Raw genomic sequence first — 22,420 nt, 5'->3', positions numbered from 1 at the left:
CCTTATTATTTGTGTAGCACATACCTGACAAAGGCATTTTATAGGATTTCATTTGACTTCACAGTAGGCTTCTAAGGCGAGCATAATTATGATTACCGTTTTACTGATAATCTGAGAGGCAAGGCTCACAGAGAGTAAATGATCTGCTCAAAATTTCTAGATCTGAATCAGAAGTAGTAGTGGTTAACACTCACCTATTTTATTGCCACAAGCTAGACACCATTGTAAATGTCTTAACCTGTATTAAAGTAATTTAATCCTGCCCATAATGCTAGGAAGAAGGTACTATTATAATCTTTATTTTATAGATATGAAAACTGAGGCTTAGAGAGTTGAAATTATTATAGCTTGTCTGATGGAAAGTAGGACAGATGGAACCTGAACCCAGGTACTCTGGCTCCCCTGCCTCTTGTTGACGTTGCTTCCATCATCCTGTACTGGCTGTATAAGAACTTCTAAAACGTAAAGATGCCTCTAGATGAGAGTCACAGCAAACAGAGTTACCAAGCAGCAACCTTTTGAGACCCTCTTGGATGCTGTTGTTAGAATAACTTTAATCAAACTACCAATTTGTGGCAAGCAAAACTTGTAAATTACATGAGGGAGTTGCAAAAGAGTTAATATTTTAAACAGTTTGTACACCCTTCCCACAACTCATTTCTAATATTAATTATTTAGAAAGCTCTTTCTTATGTACACTTCAACTTAGCCCAAGAAGATGATCGCAAATTCCTAGTGGCAAACATATTAATAAAGTGTCAATGTTGTGTGCTGAGCACTAGGCATATTGGCGTTGGCTTCATCCACATCCTACGTCCCTCTAGCTGTGCTGCGTTGGGAGGCAGGATGAACTGGGTTGGAGTCTGACATTCCTGGGTTCCGTTCTTAATTCTATCAACTACGTAATCTCTGAGTTTCAAAGACCTCCTCTGTAGATTGGGAAAAATGTATACCTCACTGTTCTAGAAGATGGGAATGTAACGTGTGTGAATGGAATGCCTAGTTCAGAGTCTGTCATCTGGTAGACACTCAGTAAGTTCAGTGTCCCTGGGCCTTCTTCCCCAGTGTAATTTCTTAATCCCATTTTGTAAGTTTGGGCCAATACAGTCAACATTTCTGAACCTCAAGCTTCTTATCTGTAAAATGAAGCCACCAATAAATATTTTACAGGCCTTTTGTAAGACTAGTTAATGAATACAAAGTGAAGGTGCTTTCTGCATGAAGATTTCTGTTACTCATGCCTGTGTCATCCGGCCATGCCTTATGCAACCAGCGACACTTGCATTTGTTGTTTGCTTTTAGCTTTCAAAATGTTCCCACACCCAGTTTCATCTTGCCCCTTCCTTCCTCTTCTCTCTTTACAATAACCTTTTGTTAAGAAATGAGGGAGTTATGTTTTTTCTCCATTTTCCTTGAGGCCCAGTGTATTAGTCCGTTTGGTAGTTTGATTAAAGTTATTCTAACAACAGCATCCAAGAGGGTCTCAAAAGGTTGCTGCTTGGTAACTCTGTTTGCTGTGACTCTCATCTAGAGGCATCTTTACGTTTTAGAAGTTCTTATACAGCCAGTACAGGATGATGGAAGCAACGTCAACAAGAGGCAGGGGAGCCAGAGTACCTGGGTAATTTATAAAAAGGAGAGATTTAATCGATGCACAGTTCCTCAGGGTTGGGGAGGGCTCAGGAAACTTACAGTCATGGTGAAAGGGAAAGCAAATGTGCCTTCTTCACATGGCAGCAGCAAGGAGAAGTGCGGAGCAAAGGGAAAAGGCCATTATAATATCATCAGATCTCGTGAGTACGTGCTCACTATCACAAGAACAGCATGGCGGTAACAGCCCCCATGATTCAGCTACCTCCCATGAAGTCCCTCCCCAATGCATGGGGCTTACAATTTGGATTACAAATCAAGATGAGATTTGGCTGGGGACACAGAGCCAGACCATATCACCCAGGGAGGCCCTGTTACTCGCTTACAGGTTCTTACAGGCAGGGCCAGGGCTGGAACCTGGGTCTTTGGCTCTTCTGTAAAGAAAGGGGCTTTTCCCTGATGGCTTACTGAATGCAACCGTGTCCATGTGGGTCCCATGATTTGGTTCTTTTCCAGAGAGACCATGATGAAGGACTTCCCCTACAAGTCCTTCAAGCATGCCAGGCTCTCTCTTCTTAGCACTGCTCTCTTTGAATTCCAAATGAGTGAGGGAAAAGTTCATTGCCTCTTGAACTAGATGTTATTTGTGGATTGTTTGCTGTGGGTGAGCTCGTGATTAAACCACAGCAGAACATTTTTGTGATGTCTGTTGAAGATGAAAATATTCTTCTGTGGAGCATTTGTCACTTCAGTGTTCATATTCTGTGACGCCCCAAGATATTTCTCTAAAAGCAGCAGCTGCTCCCCTCTCTCTACCCAAACAGTAAGGCTCCAACCACACCTGCCCATATTCTTATGAAGGGCCACTGTGTGCAGACCCTGTACTCTGTGGTGGCCAAGAGATAAATGGGACACAGCCCTTGCTCTGGATTGGATGTCAGTGGAATCTAGCGGGGAACTCTCCAGCTAGTTCACGGTTTCCTGGTCCTGATCTGGCTGAGTGGTGAGTCCCTGGATGCATTCCTCCTGCAGACTTGCCCTTTGGGAAGACAATGTTCCTCCCAGAAGGACAAATCAAGAGTTTGGGGGCAGCTGGGACAATTCAGCTAGAACATTCCTGTACCAGGATCTTACAGCCTAAGAACACGTGTTATGAAAGATAAAGTAGATGAGATGAACAAGTACATAGAAGCAAGGAAACAGTGAGTCTCTCCCAGCAAGTATTTCAGAGTGGAGTGAGAACCGGGTGCAAGCACCTGTATCACAACCAGGTTTCTATGAAAGAAAAAAATGAGTGATCCTCCCTCCCTGCACTAGGGATATAGTGATGTTGAAAACCTGGTCCCCCACCCCCACCCCACCCCCTGGAGTAGTGCAGAATCTGGTTGAGTTCACTTGAGTGACACTCTCCCTTCTCTCCATATCCTGAGGACCCTGGCTGCGCACTGCCCTGCCCTGCCTCCTCTGGCCCATCCCATGGAGATGGTAGCTGTTAATGTGTGGCCTATCCAAGGGATAATTGCAAATTCAAAAGGGTCTGTAAGGACAAAGATACCTTTTAAACCTCCCAACATGAGTCTTTAGTCATGGAATAAGAGGCAGCAGTTTATTTTCCATGGGGTGGAGTTTTGCCCAAAGTCTCTTCAGTTTGCACTGTCAAAGCTGTCATTCTGCCTGTGCCCCAGGCAGGCTCTGCTGAGGATTTTTCCTTCCCAAGCCAGCTCTAATGGCTGCTGGGTGCTTTCTGCCTCTTAAACATCATTTTCACATCCAGTGCCTCTCAAGCTCTGCTGAGGTGGTTGTGAGAACAAATTTGTCAGGGTCTGAAGGTGACAGGGATACATCCGTGACTGTCTTTTAGCTCTAGGAGCTGTACTTTAGCAGTCCTTAATTTATGAACAATTTACAGCTGATTTAAGTTTCTCACTGCTTCTGCAGGATCTCAGTTTAAAGGGTCTGTTTGAATCCTGGGGAAGGATTTGGGCCTCATCTGGGAAGTGAAGTGGCTGCACGATGCGAAATGTTCTTATCTTGCAGAATCACTTCCTCTTTCCATACAGGGCTCCTCGTATTGGGCCTAAATATGCTGAACTCAGGACAGGCAGTGACACCGGGAACCTCAGATTCATGAAGGTCACAGTTCAGAAACCGAGCTCTTGAGGGCTAGAGTAGATCTTAGAAGATCTTTCCTTTTCCTCATTTGACTCGCCTCTTGAAGCATATTTTGCTATTTTCAGTTTGCAGATGAAGAAATCGAGGTCTGAAGGGATTAGTACATCGCTGGCTGATGGGGGTATCCGATGAGGATGATACCAGCAGTAAGAAATAAATCAGAGCTGAGCTTTACTACGTTAATTTGAGACTAGCTTCTCGCCTAATCCTCTTTAGACTTATCCTTATATCTGACTTCTGGTGATGAGAGAGACAGGTCTTATTTCAAACTGAATGAGGTAAGGATACATCTTCCTTGTAAGAAGGTATATCCTATGAAAATTAAATTGCAGCAAATCTGAAAATGGGCAGAATATATGGTCATCTCTGTGCTATTTGAGTGGGTCCTGTGGAACTTTTCTCTCCCTCTTGGAAGTCCCCTGTCAGGGAGTCCATCATTACCAACTCTTGGGTTAACATTACCTTTTTCAGTTTCCTCTTTCAAAAACACAAATTCTCCTTGAATGGAGAATATCAGAACCTGAATATGTTGATATGAACTGATGGATCAAGTGATGTCTTTGCTGATGGAAAGGAATTGGGCTTCTTGCAGGAGAGAGCATACTGAACAGGTTAGAGGAGAAGAGGGAGGAAAGGTTAGCAGCATGAACACATCACCATCTTTACAGTCAAGAGATGGTCCTTGTCTCCCTGAAGATGACAGTCTTACAGTAAAATCTCACCTTGAACATTAGTGTTCTGGAAGGAAGAGCTGGTCACATTTTCCTAGAATTGACAATGTTAGGCAAAGTTGGCTCTGCCAGACAGATTACTGAGAAAAGAAGCAATTGTAAATCTTGATTGTGCCCAAATATCCTCGTAGTCATGGCAACATCCTTAGATACTTGCAACACTGACAGCCGGGGAGATGGCTAACAATTTCTTCACTATAATCACAGTCCTGTATACGATGACTGAATTCTTGATGAGTGATATCTGCAGGATGACTCTGTGTGGGAGGTGCTAAGGGGAGGGTATTGGGGGAAGAGAGGCTTTTAGGGGTTACTAAAAGTGAGTGGGCAAAACAACAACAACAAAAACACTCGACCACCTGGATCCATGTCCAACCCAAAGGTGAAACATATTCCAGTGATTCTGTCTTGGAAATGTGTCCCATCGAACCATGCCTTTCTAGCCCTCTGGGTGCCACCATTACTGTATCCCTGACTATGGCAACTGCCCTGCGATGGGTAATATTGAATGTCAACTTGAATGGATGAAAGGATGCAAAGTATTGATCCTGGGTGTGTCTCTAAGGACATTGCCAGAGAAGATTAACATTTGAGTCAGTGGTTGGGAAAGGCAGACCCACCCTTAATCTGGGTGGGCACCATCTAATCACCTCCAGTGTGGCTAGAATATAAAGCAGGCAGAAAAATGTGAAAAGGTTAGACTGGCTTAGCCTCCCAGCCTACATCTTTCTCCCATGCTGGATGCTTCCTGTGCTCAAACATTAGACTCCAAGTTCTTCAGCTCTGGGACTCAGACTGGCTTCCTTGCTCCTCAGCTTGCAGATGGCCTGTTGTGGGTCCTTGTGATCATGTGAGTTAATGATAGTTAATAAATTCCCCTGCACATATATATCTAACCTATTAGTTCTGTCCCTCTAGAGAACCCTGACTAAGACATGCCCCTTAACAGATCTCCCTGCAGTATAGTTGTATCCTGCTACCCAGGCAATTTACAGTCCAAATCATTCTCATTATGTCACTTTGCTGCTCAAGAATATGTTATAACTTGTTTCTTCCTATGGTGTTGGGCCTACATTTCTCTGCCTTAATTTTTCTCTGAATCCTATCCAACTTATTCCATCTAAATCTAGTCATAATCCTTCCCACTACACACCTTCTTTTTAGCTGGGACTCAGTTTCTTTCCATCCATTATCTTCTCCATGGTTCTTGCATTCTGTGCATTTAAAGTACTCATTTCTTTCTTTCACAGGAAATTTATTCCTTTACATCTTTCCAAATCATATTTATCACTCAAGTTCCAGCTATGTTACCCCCAAAATGCCCACAAGAATCTTTCCCTGACTAGTCTGGACTAAGGCACAGGGTCAGTCGTCTCATTCATAATCAGCGCCACACAGCTCTACAGAGGCATGGCTATTTCCAGCTGTTAACGTTTGATAGTCCTTTCTCCCCAGAGGACTGAGCTCCTTGAAGTGAGAGCTGTGCATTGATAGCTCCTATATCTCATACAAGCCATCCCTTTCATCCTTTCTCAACCACCCTTTCTTTTTTATTTTAAAATTTAATTAATTAATTTTAAAAATTGTACTTCAGATTCTGGGATACATGTGTAGATCATGCAAGACTGTTGCATAGGTACATATATGGCAATGTGGTTTGCTGCCTCCATCCCCCTGTCACCTATATCGGGCATTTCTCCTCATGTTATCCCTCCCCAACCTCCCTACCCCCTATCCCCCCTGCAATAGACCCCAGTGTGTGATGCTCCCTCCCTGTGTCCATGTGTTCTCATTGTTCAACACGTGCCTATGAGTGAGAACATGTCTCAACCACCCTTTCTAAAACATGACTCTCTCTACTTTCCCTGCTTTATTTTTCTCCATAGCATCATCACCACCTGACATTACCCAACACTGTTTGACAGGACAAATAAAGCCTCTGCCCTTATTGAGCTTACATTTTAGTTGGAGAGACTAATAGCTACAACAAAGCCTGTGGTGTATTATGACCTCAGTAAGTGGCTGTTGAATCATTGGTTGAGTGAATGAGTTCTTACTGATTGGCCAATTCACTTCAAAAAGGATGAAGGCAAAATGGGGAGCCACCAGGCCTTTCCACCATGCACATGCTATCATAACTGCTAAAAATGAACCCAAATATGGCTCTTTTTCCACCATCATAGAAAAGTGAATATAGGTAAGCCCCAAAAGTATAAGAATGATTCATTCTGTAAAGACATTGCATCCTCCTGTCAGAAGAGCCCTATAACCGAGGACTATAACAAGTCAGCTTACATCTCCTGTAAAATGGCTACATGTCCTGCTTACTCTGTGGATTTTTGAGGTTCAAATGCAACAAAGGATGATAAGTGTTAAGTTATAAATAAACATAAAATGGGGAAGCATTATTCAACCAGCTGTTTGTGTGAAAAACTGGAATTATTTTGAAGGGGGATGGCAAGGGAGGTCATGGACCACTTGTGTCGAAAATAAAATAGGCATAAAAGTCAGGGTTAAGAACTATTAGAGCTCTGCAGGATAATGTAGGTTTGCTTGTTTGAAGGACCTTTTTGGATATGTCAGGGGTTCTGTAAGAAGGCTCCTTTTGTCTTTTGAGAAACATGAATGGTGTATTTCCATGATAGAATGCTGAGTGGTGGATTTTGTCCAAAAGAAGCAGTTAAAGAGGCCTTCAAAACCTAAGAAATAATGGAAGGGAAAGGAAACATCATCACTACCATCACCACTATCATTCATGATCATCATCATCAAATCAGAAACATTTGTTATGCCTGGATGATATACCAGAAGCTTTACAATCAGTATCTCATTTAATCCTACACTGGTCTTAAAAGGTAGGGAGTACCATAATTTTATTTTTTCCTTTAATTATTTTTTTAAGAAGAGGAGAGAGCTGAGATGCAAGGAGATGAAGTCTCTTGCATGGGCACCCTAACTAGTAAATCACAGGGTCAGGAATTTAATAAGAATGAATAATATTTGTTGTGAATTTTCAAAATGTCGATCTTTTCTCTAAACACTTCATTTGTTTCAATCCAATGAATACAACTCAGTGATGCAAGGAATGTTAAGATTACTACTTTTCAGAAAAGAAAGTGAAGGCAAATATGCAAGCTTATGCAGCTAAAGAGGGAAGGAGCTGAGACGTGTGCCCAGACAGGTGGGACTAGAGTCTGGGTGCTTCCTCACTGCTCTCAGTTACCTCTGACTCCCTGCCCTCTGTCCGTTTGCCATGCTACTCCAAGAAACAGTTCAGCTTTTATAACCAGTAAAGCTATTTTTAATAATCCTACCATATCAAATTAAAGAGAGGAACACAGAAAAGAGAGAGAGGGACCTAGCAGAGTGTTGGGAATGAAACAGCCTGGATTGCTGAGGGGAGTCCCAGTGAGGAATCTCCTGGAATTGTTCCCAACTGGAGAAAGCAGATGGCATGGCAGCCATTAACAGGCATGGTAAGGAGGTCTAACAGGCCCACATCTGGGTGGAAGATGGCTATTAGTGGGGCATGGGAGTGGGGCCTACAGCACTGTGTGAAAGGTTTGCTAAAATGGCACTATGGTTTATTGAGCAGCAAAGCAAGAGAAACATCCAGCTGCCTGAGAATGACTGTGACAGGATGCAAAGGCAAGAAAATATTGTGTAAACCTTATTTACAGATCAATAGATAATCTTTCATACACAAAAGGTCAGCTCCAGGAAGACAGAGCAGTAAAGAAAGAAATATTGCCTGTAAATACAATATTGACTTTAAAACATCCACCCAGATGAATTCTTTGATGCATATTCTTCAACTTAAGGAACATTTCTTTATTCATGAGGGTTTTTTCCTAACCACTTCAAGTTCCTCAGCGAAGCATGAAGGCATTGATGAAGAGCACTGATTTCTAGTTGTCTTGAATTCTGTGCCATCAAATGAGCAGCATGAAATGGCATCAACAGGGAGGACTTCAGAACAACGTTTTTAAGGACGCATGTGCAGCAATTAGGACATTCAAGTCAAATAGCGACTCACCCCTACCCCTTGCAATCTCCTGCTTCAGTGGCTGTGATGATTAACATTTATCATGGCTTAAGAAAAAAACAAAGTGAAACAAAACGAACAACTCAATCCTGCTGGTACCCACTGGATTCCTTCATCCATTTTGCATTTTTTCTTTGTCTTGAAATAAGTAGTTCATCATCCCAAAGAACATCTGAAATCATTACCATCTACGTCAACCTCACTGCTGGATTACAAAGCTGTTAGGACTGCTGCTCAGATGAAAATAAGCACGGAAGATGTGCTATAGACTGAACTGTGTCTTCACAAAACTTAATTGTTAAAACTCTCATCCCCACTGTAACTGTATTTGGAAATAGAACTTATAGCAGGTAATTAATGAGGTCATAAGAGTAGGGCTCTAACCTGTTAGGATTATTGTCCCTATATGAGAAAAGAAACCACAAACTCACTCTTGATCACTCAAGTGTCTCTCTCTCTCTCTCTCTCTCTCTCTCTCTCTCTCTCTCTCTCCCCTTCTCACTCTCTCTAACAGTATACAGGGAGAAGGCAGCTGTCTGCAAGCCAGAAACCTAATTGGCCAGTACCTCTTGGACTTAACAGCCTCCAGAACTGTCAGAAATAAATTTCTGTTGTTTAATCAATTCAGCCTATGGTATTTTGTTAAGGTAGCCCAAGCTAACTACTGTAAATGGAAACTTGACTAGTTTCATTTCTTTGACAAAATCTTTCCAATTTAGAGGACTACCTATGAATTTAGGTAATCCCTCTTAGCAGTTTGGAAAATATTTCAAAGGGCTAGAGTGTCTTGGCCATACATATATATGGCAACTCTGCCTCCAAAGGCACTTCTACCTACTCTCTCTCTCTCTCTCTCTCTATCTATAAATATATATATGCTACATATATAAACCTGACACACACACACACACATGCACACGCGAGCACACGTGCACACACACACACACATATGGCAGGTAGAAGTGCCTTTAGAGGACAGAGTTGCCATGCATTGAGAAGGAGCACACAATTGGGAAAAGTCCACTCTTGGCAATAAGTCAAAGGCTTAAGATAGAACACTGTTAATCTCAACTCCCTAATGGGAGATCTCCATAGCAGTGGATGTGCAAACATTTTGTACAGTGTAGAATTATATAACTGCTATAATCTGAACATTTGTGTCCTCCCCAAAGGTCTATGTTGAAACTCTAACTCCCAGTGGGGATGATATTTAGAGGTGGAGCCTTTGGAAGGTAATTCCGGTTAGATAAGGACATGAGGGCAAGATCCTCATGGTAGGGTGAATGCCCTCACAAAAAGAGGAAGAGATATTCTTTCTCTCTGTGTATTTGTACCAAGATCAGGCCATGTAAGGATATAATGGGAAGATGGCTGTATGCAAACCAGTAGGAGGGCCCTGACCAAGAACTGACTAGCTGGCCCCTTGATCTTGGACTTCCAGCCTCCAGGACCATGAGAAACAAATGTTTATTATTTAAGCTACCCAAGCTACAGTAGTCTGTTAGAGCAGCTCAAACTGACTAAGACAATGATATGTTATTTTTCAGAGCAATCAAGGAGAATTCCTCGACAATGACATAATCCCTTCCAAATCCTTACTTGTGCTTTTCTTTCCTCAGGTTTAGTTAGAGAGCAGGTTTAAAATGCCCTGGGAATAATAACCTTCTCTCAGAAAAAGATGTGGCTGGAATCAGTCACCTCCAGCTTTGTGTGAACTTGATACAGGACTGAGGACTACTCAATACCCCAAAGTGAGATTAAAAGATGCAAAGAGGAGGATGGACTTAGTGGCAGATGGCACAGATTTCAACCTTTTTCAGAGGCAAAGGCATAGCTGTGTTTTCTCTGTTCTGCCAAGGATCTCCCTCTCTTCCTTCCTCGGTCTGGAACTGTGCTTTGCATGCCCACATCCTTACAAGTTCAAGTATCTCTCCTGCCCTCATCTCCTAAGGGAAGGACCAAGGGTCCTCATTAATAAGAACAAATGGTGCTGACTGCAAGGTGTTGGCCAATATTGAGGTCAAATTTTGAATCCTTTGGTTTCAAATTTTGCAATGATCCCTCATTTCTCATTTACCTGTTCCCAATTCACCATTCTCAGATAGGCTATTATTACCTTAGGGTAGGGAATATCTCTATGTGATGGGCTGGTTTTCTTCTTGGGTCTGTCTTTGGCAGGGGGGCTTTGCATTAGCTGTTTTTAATAGTTTATGAATAAAGATGCTTCTGGGGATGCCTCTCCATGTCCTAGAGAGCATTTGTTCTGACACTGAAGGCTCTAGGGTCCCCATATTCCACCCTGGCATTTTCCAAAGCAAAGAAAGAGAAGGATCTGGAAGGGAGAGATGGAGTTGAGAGAAAGAAGGAAAGAAAAGAAAGAATGAAGTAAACTTACTTGGTAACAGGTACTAATAATTTTATATTTGTATAATTCTCTGCAGTTTTTATACAGAACAATTTGCAAAGTGTTTTTTATTAAAGGCATAATCTTATTTGGTTTTTACAACCACTCAATTTATGGATAAGGAAACCAAGGTTTAGAGACAGTAATTAACTAGCTAGCTAATAAATATCAATGTTCTACTTGGATTCCAGTCCTTCTGAAGTCATAGTTTTTCATATGTAGGTTCTTTTTCATTCTGTTCATTTAAATTCAAAGGCATGCTCTAACTTCCTCTTTTTGAACCCATGCCAAGCACTTGGAGGAAAAAGCTGAAGGTCTTAATCGGCAGCATAATTCTCTATTCAACACTTACTAGAATTTTTCTGTGGATGGGATGGTAGACTTTGAGTAGTTGACCAGAAATAATTTGTCTACAAATACATTTATTAATGTTTTTGAGCACTTTGTAGTTGGCAAAATATTTTCATATCTAAATCTTGTTTGAGGCTCATATAAGTCACGTGCATATCAGTAGTCCAGTGATTGGCCCAAGATTTCTCAACTATTGAACGCTGGAATCAGGATGAAGCCTTAGATTTTCTGATTATGAGGTTCATGCTTTCTCTGTTGTCACATGTTTCCTCCACTGCTATGTGCCTAGGCAGGTTAGCCTCTGCAGAGAGCATAGCAAAGCTTCTGTCCCTAAGGAACATGATCAACTTAGAGATCAAGACTCCCAAGCCTGAAACTAGAGGAGCTCATAACCCTAACCTCTAAGCAGGACTGGCTACATAATTTGTGGGATGCAGTATAAATGAAAATGCAGAGCCTCTTGTTTAAGCATTACAAGATGGTAATAGCAGAGAATGAAACCCAGTATGCAGTCCTCTGAGTGTGGGGGCCCTTCTGAGCACAAAGTTCTATGTGCCCATGAAGCCAGCCTACCTCTGACAGTAGCTTAGAAGCAGATTACCTTGTTTCTCTTTTTCAGACCCTTTTTGGGTTATGTATCAGAGAGCAGAAGTTCCAGGTCATATGGACTGTCTTCTATTAAGTCTTTTATTCCCTAAGTTCTCATTCAGAGATCTAAGGCACAGGATGGCCCAGTGTTTTCTTATTATACCTGTTAACTCCAGTTCTTATGAATGAAAATTTAGACACAGAATCATATCATCATTAATAGCTAATATTTACTGGGCATCTACTATGAGAGGCACAGTGCAAAAATTTTTAAATACTTTGATGGCAAGAGTGGCTTCAATTCTGTGTCCTCTCTATCCTTTGTGTTGTGACTTTGCAGCTTTTCCCATCAAGAAGTAACATCTTCATCTTTTGAATTTGGATGATTCAGTGAATTGTTTTGGCTAACAGAATGCATCAAAAGAGATGGTGTGCTAGCTCTGAATTTTGGCCTTAAGATTCATGCAATCTTCAGCTGTCTCTCTTAAAACCCTGGGATTGCCATGAAAACAAGCCTACTCTACTACCCTGTTAGAAATGAGTGCCTCTTGGAGGAAAGCTGAGTCATCCCAACTGAGGCCATCCAGTGGGGTCAACTTCTAGTTGACCTGCCAATTAACAGTAGATGCATGAATGAGCTTAGCTGAGGTCAGGTAGACATAATTCAGATCAGCAGGACTATTCCACTGATGAACTCACAGACAGATGAAAAAATCATAAATAGTTGTTGCTTTAAGCCTCCATCTTTGGGTAGTGGTTGGTTTTGTATGATTATGATGCTAACAGATAACAGGTACACATGCATTATTATTATTTCCATTCTCTTGATGAGGAAACAATATGCAAGGTTAAGTCCATACCTATGATCACTAGCTAGTAATTGAACCCAGAAAGTTTAACTCCAGAGTCCAAATTCTTATGTGTTATTTTGTGGGGTCCCATTATAACACTCATGGCTCTGTCAAGCCCTCAGCTAATCTGAAAGCCATTTGGGTGGAGGGTGCAGTGCTTTTGCTGATAGGGGCAGGCCCAAAGGACAGAGCCGAAACACTAGGAATCTCTGCTGATAAAATACCATGTCTGTTATTAACCAAAACATACAAAATAAAATGCTGTAATTTATCAAAGGAAAAATGTGTATATGCAGAACAAGAGAGACAATGGCTTTGAAGTCAAGGTCACGAGCTAAATGCTAGCAGAAATTTTGGCTGCATCTCATTAACACTAAATTATGACTGAGTTCTGGAAGAGGTCCACATGACAGTCCCATTAATGCAAATGGCATTTCATATGTCTGTTTTTGTAAATGAAAACAAAATGCAATAACATTAGTAGAATTTGCTCATTAGACTAAACTAAAATCCATCACCAAGTATCTCTCCACCTCCACTTCTGCCCCTATGACCATCCTTGATAAAAAGCAGTTGCTCCCCAGAGACAATTGGGCCTTTTTGTAAAATAGGGTTGAACAATGTAATCATAATGGGGGTATCAAAGTACATGAGTTCTTACAGATATCGAAGGTTGGGAAGGTTCTGGAAGGCCTCAGCATTGATGTAGAGCAGGTTGTTGGCTTTTTCAATTCTACTGTAAAAGAAGAAAAAACATGCTAGTGATCTCAGTGGTAAGGAATGCTATAGTATTTTTTCACATTTTGCAGAGTACATGGTAAATTATTCATCCCATCCATATATCCACTCATCTAGTCATCTATCTATCCATCCCTCCATCATTTCAACAAATATTGAGGAAGCATTCAGTGCCTTTTATTACACTAACCTATGCAAACTAAATGTTTAATTCTCATTACCTGGGCCCTGTCCACCGGAGACAAACAGAGCATTGGCTGGGTGAGCTGTCTTCACCCTGAGTAGAGCTGCACCTTTTAGCAGTAAGAGTCTTTCAGGGTTGGAGGAGGCTAAGAGGGTAGGAATGAGACTGATATAGGGAAATGAGCTTTTGTCTGGTTGGGAGGCAAAAGAAAAAGAGCAAAAGTAGGTGAAAAGGATAAGGAAAAAGAGTAAGGGACAAAAATATATTGGAGGGAAAGAGAGTGAAATGGCAAAGAAAAATGAAAGTCAGGAGAAAATCAATATCTCTTTGCTTTTAACGGTGAAAGCCAAGCATACAGTAGCTGGGAATGGCCATTGATTCCCTTTATGCAGTAGACTGAGGCTGCTCACTCATGGAAAGGGGTGACTTCTGCCCTGTATTGGCCTGTGCTGTTTCTTGATCAACAGTCTGAAAGTGAGCATGTTCACGTTTGGATTCCAACACAGAGAGCCTGCCCTTTCCTTGTCTTGCTGGATCAATGTGTATTTGCAGAGATGCTCTCTGTTAATTACTTCCTTCCTGTTTCATTAGCTTTTATGTTGCTATAACCTGTAGCTACCTAGATCTAAGTACCAGGCAATTAATCATTTTAAGTGCAGTCAGTGCTACATGGAGGTGAGCACCTCTTCATGCAAGAAAGAGATGAAAGACCCAAACCATTACCTTAACTGTCCATTGAACTGTATCAAATGATGCCTGCTTGACCTTGCCCAGAGGCCTGGCTGCCCTTTGGTTCATTTCTCTGATAATCTCTCTGGGTTCTTCCCAACTAGGCCAAGCAGAAAGAGAAGAAAGGTAGAAGCATGAAGATAATGAGAAGAGGGAGGGAGAACATCAGTTGCAGAGTGCAGAGGCAATGAGGAAAAATGAAGGTGGGAGGCAGAGAGGGTAGAGGAAAGGAAAAGGGAGAGGGGAATTGCCAAATGAACAGACTGAGTATCATTCCTAAAGAAATTCACACACACATACACACAGTGTGTATGTATTTGTCCCTACTGAAATTTGGCAAATGCTAAAAACAAAATCCATCCTTGTTAAAAATACACAAAAGAGTCAAAAGATTAATGTTCAAGTTGTTATTCGTGTGTGGATTTAGGCGGGCGACTTTAGATAAGCCTTACAACTTCTCTGTGCCTTTCCTTCTTCATCTGTAAAATCAGGAGGCTGTTCATTGGCCTTCCTAAATGTGTTCCGTGGAAATTTTGTCAGATGGTAATCAACAATCTCTAAAAGAAAACTTGCCAGGAACATTAGTTAACGAACATTTATACAATGTCCTTGGAGATTCTAAATGTGTACTAGCATATTATAGGCTCCGAAAAGTTTTCTTAAAATTAGCAAACCTATCTAATTTTATTTACCTAATGGTTCCTAGTCTTATTTGACCCTAAGATGTTTTCCTTTTGTAAAAATACTTAATATTTCCTGAGTTTTTAGTGATACACAGAATATACATTGAAAAATTGTTGACCAGTCCCTAAAGTCTCCTCTGGCTTTGATATTCTATGATTCTATGAAATAATCTATAGTAATTATAAACTGGTATAAAACAGATGTGGATCTGTGTGGGCAATGCTATTACATTAAACTGGAACATTAAGAAGAGAAAGTAAATTTGCTGGAGTAGTAGAGGAACTAAGGATCATTATAACATACTCACTCTAGGCCAGTCAATATGCTAGATCTAATTGACATTTATCATTTCCTTTATTCGTCACAGCAATCCTATGACATATGTAATTTTATTATTTCAGTTTTATAGATGAGGAAACCAAATCTCAGATAGTTATCTATCTTGGCCAAGGTTCTGTGGTAAATATACGGCATAGGCTAGTAGTCAGACAAGGTCTAACCAACTTCAAGTACATAGTGTGGCACTTATTTCGGGCTTTGACTGGAATAACTTTGAATGAAAGGATGACATAGAGGTACTTGCACACAGTCACTGGCAATGTTCTTGGCTACAGGCCGGCACAGGATGAACTAGGCTCTGAGCCGTGACCTGCATCACTAGATAGAGACACATTACAGTGCCTTTTAGGCTGACTTAGACATCTTATAATGGCAATCGAGGGATCTGAGGCCATGGCAGAGCCAGGGCTTCCTAGGAATATAGGAGAACTCTAAGGATATTTTCAAGAATGGCCATTAGCAAATTCCCCAGGCTTCTTGCTTACATTTCATGTAACTTGGGAAGGTTGGAGAACACATCTGCCTCTATCACCTCCAAGATGTCGTTCTGAGAGATTTCTCTGTGGAGAAAAAAATATATAATTCAAGCCAGTTAAGTTACACTCCATGAATATTTTTAGGGCTCAGCATAGAGCCTTGTGCCTCGGAGGATTCATGAGACACACAAAACTTCTTTCTGCCCTCAAAGAAGTCAGCTGTAGTAATAAGACAAAACTAACATACTAGATGCTAACACTTAAAGAACAATGGGAGAATAAGTCTAAGGCAGTGGTTCACCCTGGAGATTATCCAGTCTACAGATGTAGAAAGTGAGGTCCAGGAAGGAAGAGATTTGCCTAAAGAAATTTAGGGAACATACAGGATGAGAACAAAATTTAAGTTCCCCAGACCAGGGGTCAGTAAACGTCTTTTACAAGGCTAGATAGCAAATATTTTTTTGGCTTTTGCTGTGGTTATTTGTTCTCTGTCACAACTGCTCAACTGACGTTGTACCCCAAATGAAACCATAGGTAACACATGAATGAATTAGCCTGACTGTGTTCCAATAAAACTTTATTGATAAAAACAGATGTCAGACTGGATTTGACCCATTGGCTGTAGTTCAGCAACACTGCCCTAGAGCATTGAGTTGTTTTCTCTCTGCTAATCTGGCTTTCAGAAATGAGAACCTCTATCCAGTCTCTTTTAAAATAAACATACGTTTGTTGGCCACATAAATGTCTAACGCAGGAACAGAAAACTACATGTTCTCACTTATAAGTGGGAGTTGAACAATGAGAACACAGGGACACAGGGAGGGGAAGAACACACACTGGGGCCTGTCATGAGGAAGGATTGAGGGAGGGAGAGCATTAGGAAAAATAGCTAATGCATGCTGGGCTCAATACCTAAGTGATGGGTTGATAGATGCAGGAAATGACCATGGCACATGTTTACCTATGTAGCAAAACTGCACATCCTGCGCATGTACCCTGGAACTTAAAAATTAAGAAAAATAACAAAATAAACATAGATTTAAATTCCTTCCCACTCCAAGCCATAACTTAGGTGGAGGTTGTTGCAAGGCCATTGGCATTAATGATGTCTTAGCCTAGAATATTCAGAAAAAGATTCTTCAGGTCTCAGCTTTTTTTCTCCCAGAGTAATCTGAGGGCAGAGAAGAATGATGTCCACTATGCAGAAGCCCAGAGGTTGTGAGGAGACAGGGCAGCGTAATCAGTTAATATTTATAAAGTGTCTCACAGATGAAATGTGCTATTATTAGGCCTCCTGAGGAAGACTCTTATGCAGTTTTAATGCGGCAGCTGAGAGTGTCTCAGGAAATCTCACAGGCAGCATGCATTCAAATTGGCTGAGGTAGAAGTGCTGTCTGCTGGCCTAGGATTTAGCGGAAGAACTCTAGAAAGGCTCTTGATCAAGAGAAAGGCCTGGAGGGGAGGGAAAAGAGAAGGCCCATGGGGGAGGGAAGTGTGACTGTGAGCAGCAGCAGTGTCTGTGAGGGGGCCCATGACATCTGTGGCTTGTTAACCCAGTGGTGGCAGGGCCGTTTCTCATAAGCCCCCATGAATGAGGAGATATTTTGTGAGACGAGCTCCTCTTATTCCATAACATCCTTCATGATTCATTTGGTAAATTAAAGTCCTCACCATTTGCACAATTGAACATAGATAAGGGTGGTGTATGTGTGCTTCTAATTATGTATATATCTAATTATATATTTTTAATATATATTATATTCAATATATTCTATATATAATATAGAATCATCTATATTATAGTCTATATAATATATATTAAATTATATCATATAATTTTTAGTAATTATTTTTAATATATATAATAAAACCTATTTATATGTAATTACATATATGTACAGGGAGTTCTCGGAGGTACAAAATTGAGAAGGAGGGGGAAAGGAATGGAAGAAGAAAGCATTTATTTGATACAGTAGAGTGAAAGAATAGAGACTAAGGCATGCAGGAAAAGGCTACATAACAGGAAAGGCTCAAATGCAAATTAAACCATCTCCTCCAAAAGCTATCTCCAGGTTCACTAGCAGTTAGCAGTACATTTGGTCACCACTCAGAGAGATATATGTTCTTGCCCAAATTCATGTGTTGAGAATTCCCTTATCTGGATTATGTTTCAAAAAGACATAGAAATTATTAGAACATACAAAGTAAAGAAACACTTCTAAATTAGTGATTTCAGAAAGTAGTCCATATTTTAATGGTCTCAACTTCAGAGATAGTACTGGGTGTTAGGGTTGGGTAGAGGGATGCCTTTGGCTAGATGAGGACTGGGGGCAGGTGAACAGGGTACAGCCATGGAAAAGTACTTCACTGAGAAATTTAGACATCTTGTTCTGATCTAACCCAATTCTGTCTCTAGTTATTACTATTAAAATTTATTGAGTGTTTACTGTTTATCAGCCACTTTACCTGCATACTCTGCAATCCTTTTGACAAGCCTGTGAGGTTGGAATTTTTGTCACCACATTAGTTAAATGGCCCCGCCTGTATGAGGGACCAACTATGGCTGACAGAAGGACTCACAGACTTTCTTCTACCCACCCTGCCTCCTGCACCATACTGAGCACCCCTCTGGACCAGGAGCCTTTGTTGTAAAATAAGGGGATAGATGAAATGATTTGTAAAGTCTTCTCCTGAACAGTGCAAGGAGCCTTCATCTTCAAGCACAGAAACACTGTAGAAGATAATTTTCAGAGACGAGTCTTTCCTTTACTCATCTTCTAGGAGAGCACTTCTCAAATCTTAACACAACTGAGATCTTTTTAGAATGCAGAATCTCATTGGGAAGGTCTCCAGTGGGGCCTGAGGTCCTGCATTTCTAATAGCCCAGGCGCTGGTCATACTTTGTATTGCAAGGTTCTTTAGGGAAGTAGTAATAATATGCTACCAGGCTTTTTGCTGCAGTGTAAATATTCATGGGTGGATATGAAAAGTGTGATAGAGGAGCTCCAGGGGAATGAAGTACTTGGTTTACAAAATCTGCATTCCCTCTGGAGAGCCTTCCTTTACTCTACCAGCATTGAAGCTTTCCTATTGTCTGTGTTCTCACAAGACCTTTTTCATTTCTCAGTTAAAGCAATCACCACCAGTTTTCGTTATTGCTGTTTTTGGTACTTGTATAATTCATCTTTTTTTGTATCTCCAGCATCCGGTGGTATGTTGATATGTAGTTAGTGCTCAATAAATGATTACTGGATGAATAAATCGATCAAAGGATAGACTAAGGAAAAGAAATCTTCAGGTCTATGAATGTCATCTGCTAAACTGAAGGAGATGAAGTTTGTCCTCATCTAGTTTGTCTAGCCCAGCCTAGCTTATTTATGACTTAGGACTTTGTTCCAGGGAATTTTACTAATGCAGGGTATAATGTGCAAGTGACATGCACAAACATTTAGTCTGCTGACCTAATAGTATCTGGGTACCTTTATCTGTGCCTCTCTGGGTCACAGCTCTCTCCCTAGGCCTTTTCTGGCTATCAGATGAGGTCCTTGAATTGACAAAACAGCCATAGAAAAATTAAACAGGAGAGAGGACTGGCCCTCACATATTGCATTGACTTTGCATTCTGCTTTTTCTCCCTCACTAGGCTAGGAACTGCTGGAGGACAGTGACATTGCCTTGTGTCTTAATATTCTTGCTCCCAGTCAAGTGTTTGCTGAATGAATGAATGATTTTTGAGAGACTATAAAAGATTTTCCACCTTTGCTTTAGTGCAAGAAAGGGGAGAACTAATTCAACGCATGTTTGACAAATTTTGATTAAGCAGCTTCTGTGTTTCAGGCACCAGGAATCTAAAGATGAATAAACTGGATCCTGTGTTTCATCAGTCATCTCTAACTCAGCGAGACTAGTATTCCAGGCTTTCCTAAATGGATGCTATCTGTATTTGATGGGGTACATTTGAGTTATTAGAAAAAGTAAAACTTTTGGTATATTGCTTTTCAGTATAACAAGACAGAATATGTGTATATAGTAATGCATACTGTATATGTAACACATATATGTGTCATATCTTGTGATATTGAAATGCAATATGCATATAATGTAATTGTAACTATAACATTTCTAATACATATGTATCACATATAAGAAGGCAGGTAAAAATTCCTATGAAAATATGTTCCAAAAAGTTCATAAAGCTCTCAAACCATACACTTCCACCTTCCTTTAGAATTAGCTGAACAGGGATGATCCAAGATGGCCAAATAGGAACAGCTCTGGAGTGCAGTTCCCAGCAAGAATGCAGAGGGCAAGTGATCACCACATTTCTAAACGAATTTTTACTGCCCACAGACCAGGAGATTCCCAGGCAGAAAAGTGCCATGAGTCTCCAACATGGCTGTTTTAGCAGGTGCAGTGAGTCCCCACACAAAAATTCACACAAATCTGGGCTCATTTTCAACTGGAGCCTGGATGGTCCCACCCCCACAAAGTCCAGCCATCTGAAATGCTCTGGATTGAGAGTTTCACAGCAAGCACAGCTGGACCTGGGATAGTCCAGCTCTATGGGAGTAAGGTGGTCTGCCATTACCAAGGCAGTCCAGCACTACTGAGGAAATCTGCCATTACTGAGGCAGTCCGCCATTACAGAGACAGTCTGCCATTACAGAGACAGTCTGCCATTACAGAGGCAGACTTCCATTACCAAGGCAGTTCTAACTATACCTCTATAAATAAAACTGCAAGGAAGCTCACACAGTAGCTGGGCAGAGCCCATGGCAGCTTAGCAATGCCTCTGCTGGCAGACTGTGACTAGGCTACCTCCTCGCTGGGAAGGGCATCTCTGAAAAAAGGCAGCAGCATGTCAGGAACTTATAAATAAAGCCCCACCTTCCCAGGACAGAGCACCTGGGAAAAAAAAGGCAGTTATGGGTTCCACTGCAGCAGATTTAAATGTATCTGCCCAGCAGCTCTGAATGGAACAACAGAGCTCACAGCCCAGCGCTTGAGCTCCTATAAAGGACAGACTGTTTCCTCAAGCAGCTCCCTGATCCCCATACATCCAAAGAGACATCTCATAAAGGAGAGCTCAGGCTGACATCTGGCAGGTATCCTACTGGGACAAAGTAAATAGAAGAAGAAACTGGGAGCAACCCTTACTATTCTGTAGCTGTTGCAGGTGATCCCCAGGTAAGCAGGGTATAGAGTGGACCTCCAGCAGTCCAAAAGCAAAGGAGCCTGACTGTTAGAAGGAAAACTAAAAAACAGAAAGAAATAACTTCATCATCAACAAAAATGACGTCCACTCAGAGACCCCATCCAAAAGTTACCAACTACAAACACCACAGCTAGATAAATCCACAAAAATGGGAATAAACCAGCACAAAAGGGGTGAAAATATCCACAACCAGAATGCCTCTCCTCCTCCAAGGGATCACAGTTCCTCACCAGCAAGGGAACAAGCCTGGATGGAGAATGAGTCTGATGAACTGACATAAAACAGGCTTCAGAAAGTAGGTAATAACAAACTCCTCTGAGCTAAAAGAACATGTTCTAACCCAATGCAAAGAAACTAAGAACCTTGAAAAAAGGTTTGACAAAATGCTAATGAGCATAAACAGCTTAGAAAAGAATATAAATGAATTGGTGGAGCTGAAAAACACAGCATGAGAACTTCACGAAACATACACAAGTTTCAATAGCCAAATCAACCAAGCAGAAGAAAGGATATCAGATTGAAGACCAATGAAATAAAATGAGATGGCAAGATTAGAGAAAAAAGAGTGAAAACAAATGAACAAAGCCTCCACAAAATATGGGATTATGTGAAAAGACCTAATCTATGTTTGATAGGTGTACCTGAATGTGATGGAGATAATGAATCCAAGCTGGAAAATACTCTTCAGGATATCTAGGAGAACTTCCCCAACATAGCAAGGTAGGCCAATATTCAAGTCCAGGAAATACAGAGAATACCACAAAGATATTCCTCAAGAAGAGCAACCCCAAGGCACACAATCTTCAGATTCACCAGGGTTGAAATGAAGGAAAAAATGCTAAGGGCAGCCAGAGAGAAAGGTCAGGTTACCCACAAAGGGAAGCCCATCAGACTCACAGCAGATCTGTTGGCAGAAACCCTACAAGCCAAAAGAGAGTGGGGGCCAATATTCAACATCCTTAAAGAAAAGAACTTTTAACCCAGAATTACATATCTAGCCAAACTAAGCTTCATAAGTGAAGGAGAAATAAAATCCTCTATGAACAAACAATTGCTGAGAGATTTCATCACCACTAGGCCTGCCTTACAAGAGCTCCTGAAAGAAGCACTAAACATAGAAAGGAACAACCAGTACCAGCCACTCCAAAAATGTACCAAATGGTAAAGAGCATAGTCACAATGAAGAAACTGCATCAACTAATGAGCAAGACAACCATCTAGCATCAAAAGGCAGGCTCAAATTCACACATAACAATATTAACCTTAAATGTAAATTGGCTAAATGTTCCAACTGAAAGACACAGACTGGCAAATTGGATAAAA

At 41.1% G+C, this 22,420-nt stretch overlaps 1 protein-coding gene across 1 annotated transcript in view; it reads right to left on the bottom strand.

The window, feature by feature from the left end:
• FSHR (follicle stimulating hormone receptor) overlaps positions 1-22,420 on the bottom strand; it is a gene marked incomplete at its 3' end in the record, with an annotated part of 200,671 nt that overhangs the window by 42,743 nt on the left and 135,508 nt on the right. The window contains 2 exon segments of the mRNA NM_001243140.1: positions 13,394-13,468; positions 15,892-15,966. Of these exon segments, the coding sequence (NP_001230069.1) occupies positions 13,394-13,468; positions 15,892-15,966 (150 nt within the window).

The sequence above is a fragment of the Callithrix jacchus genome, chromosome 14 (assembly GCF_049354715.1).
Source record: "Callithrix jacchus isolate 240 chromosome 14, calJac240_pri, whole genome shotgun sequence".
NCBI classification, from domain to species: domain Eukaryota; kingdom Metazoa; phylum Chordata; class Mammalia; order Primates; family Cebidae; genus Callithrix; species Callithrix jacchus.
Note: the sequence above shows the minus strand (reverse complement) of the source record. Positions and strands in the feature narration are given on the sequence as shown.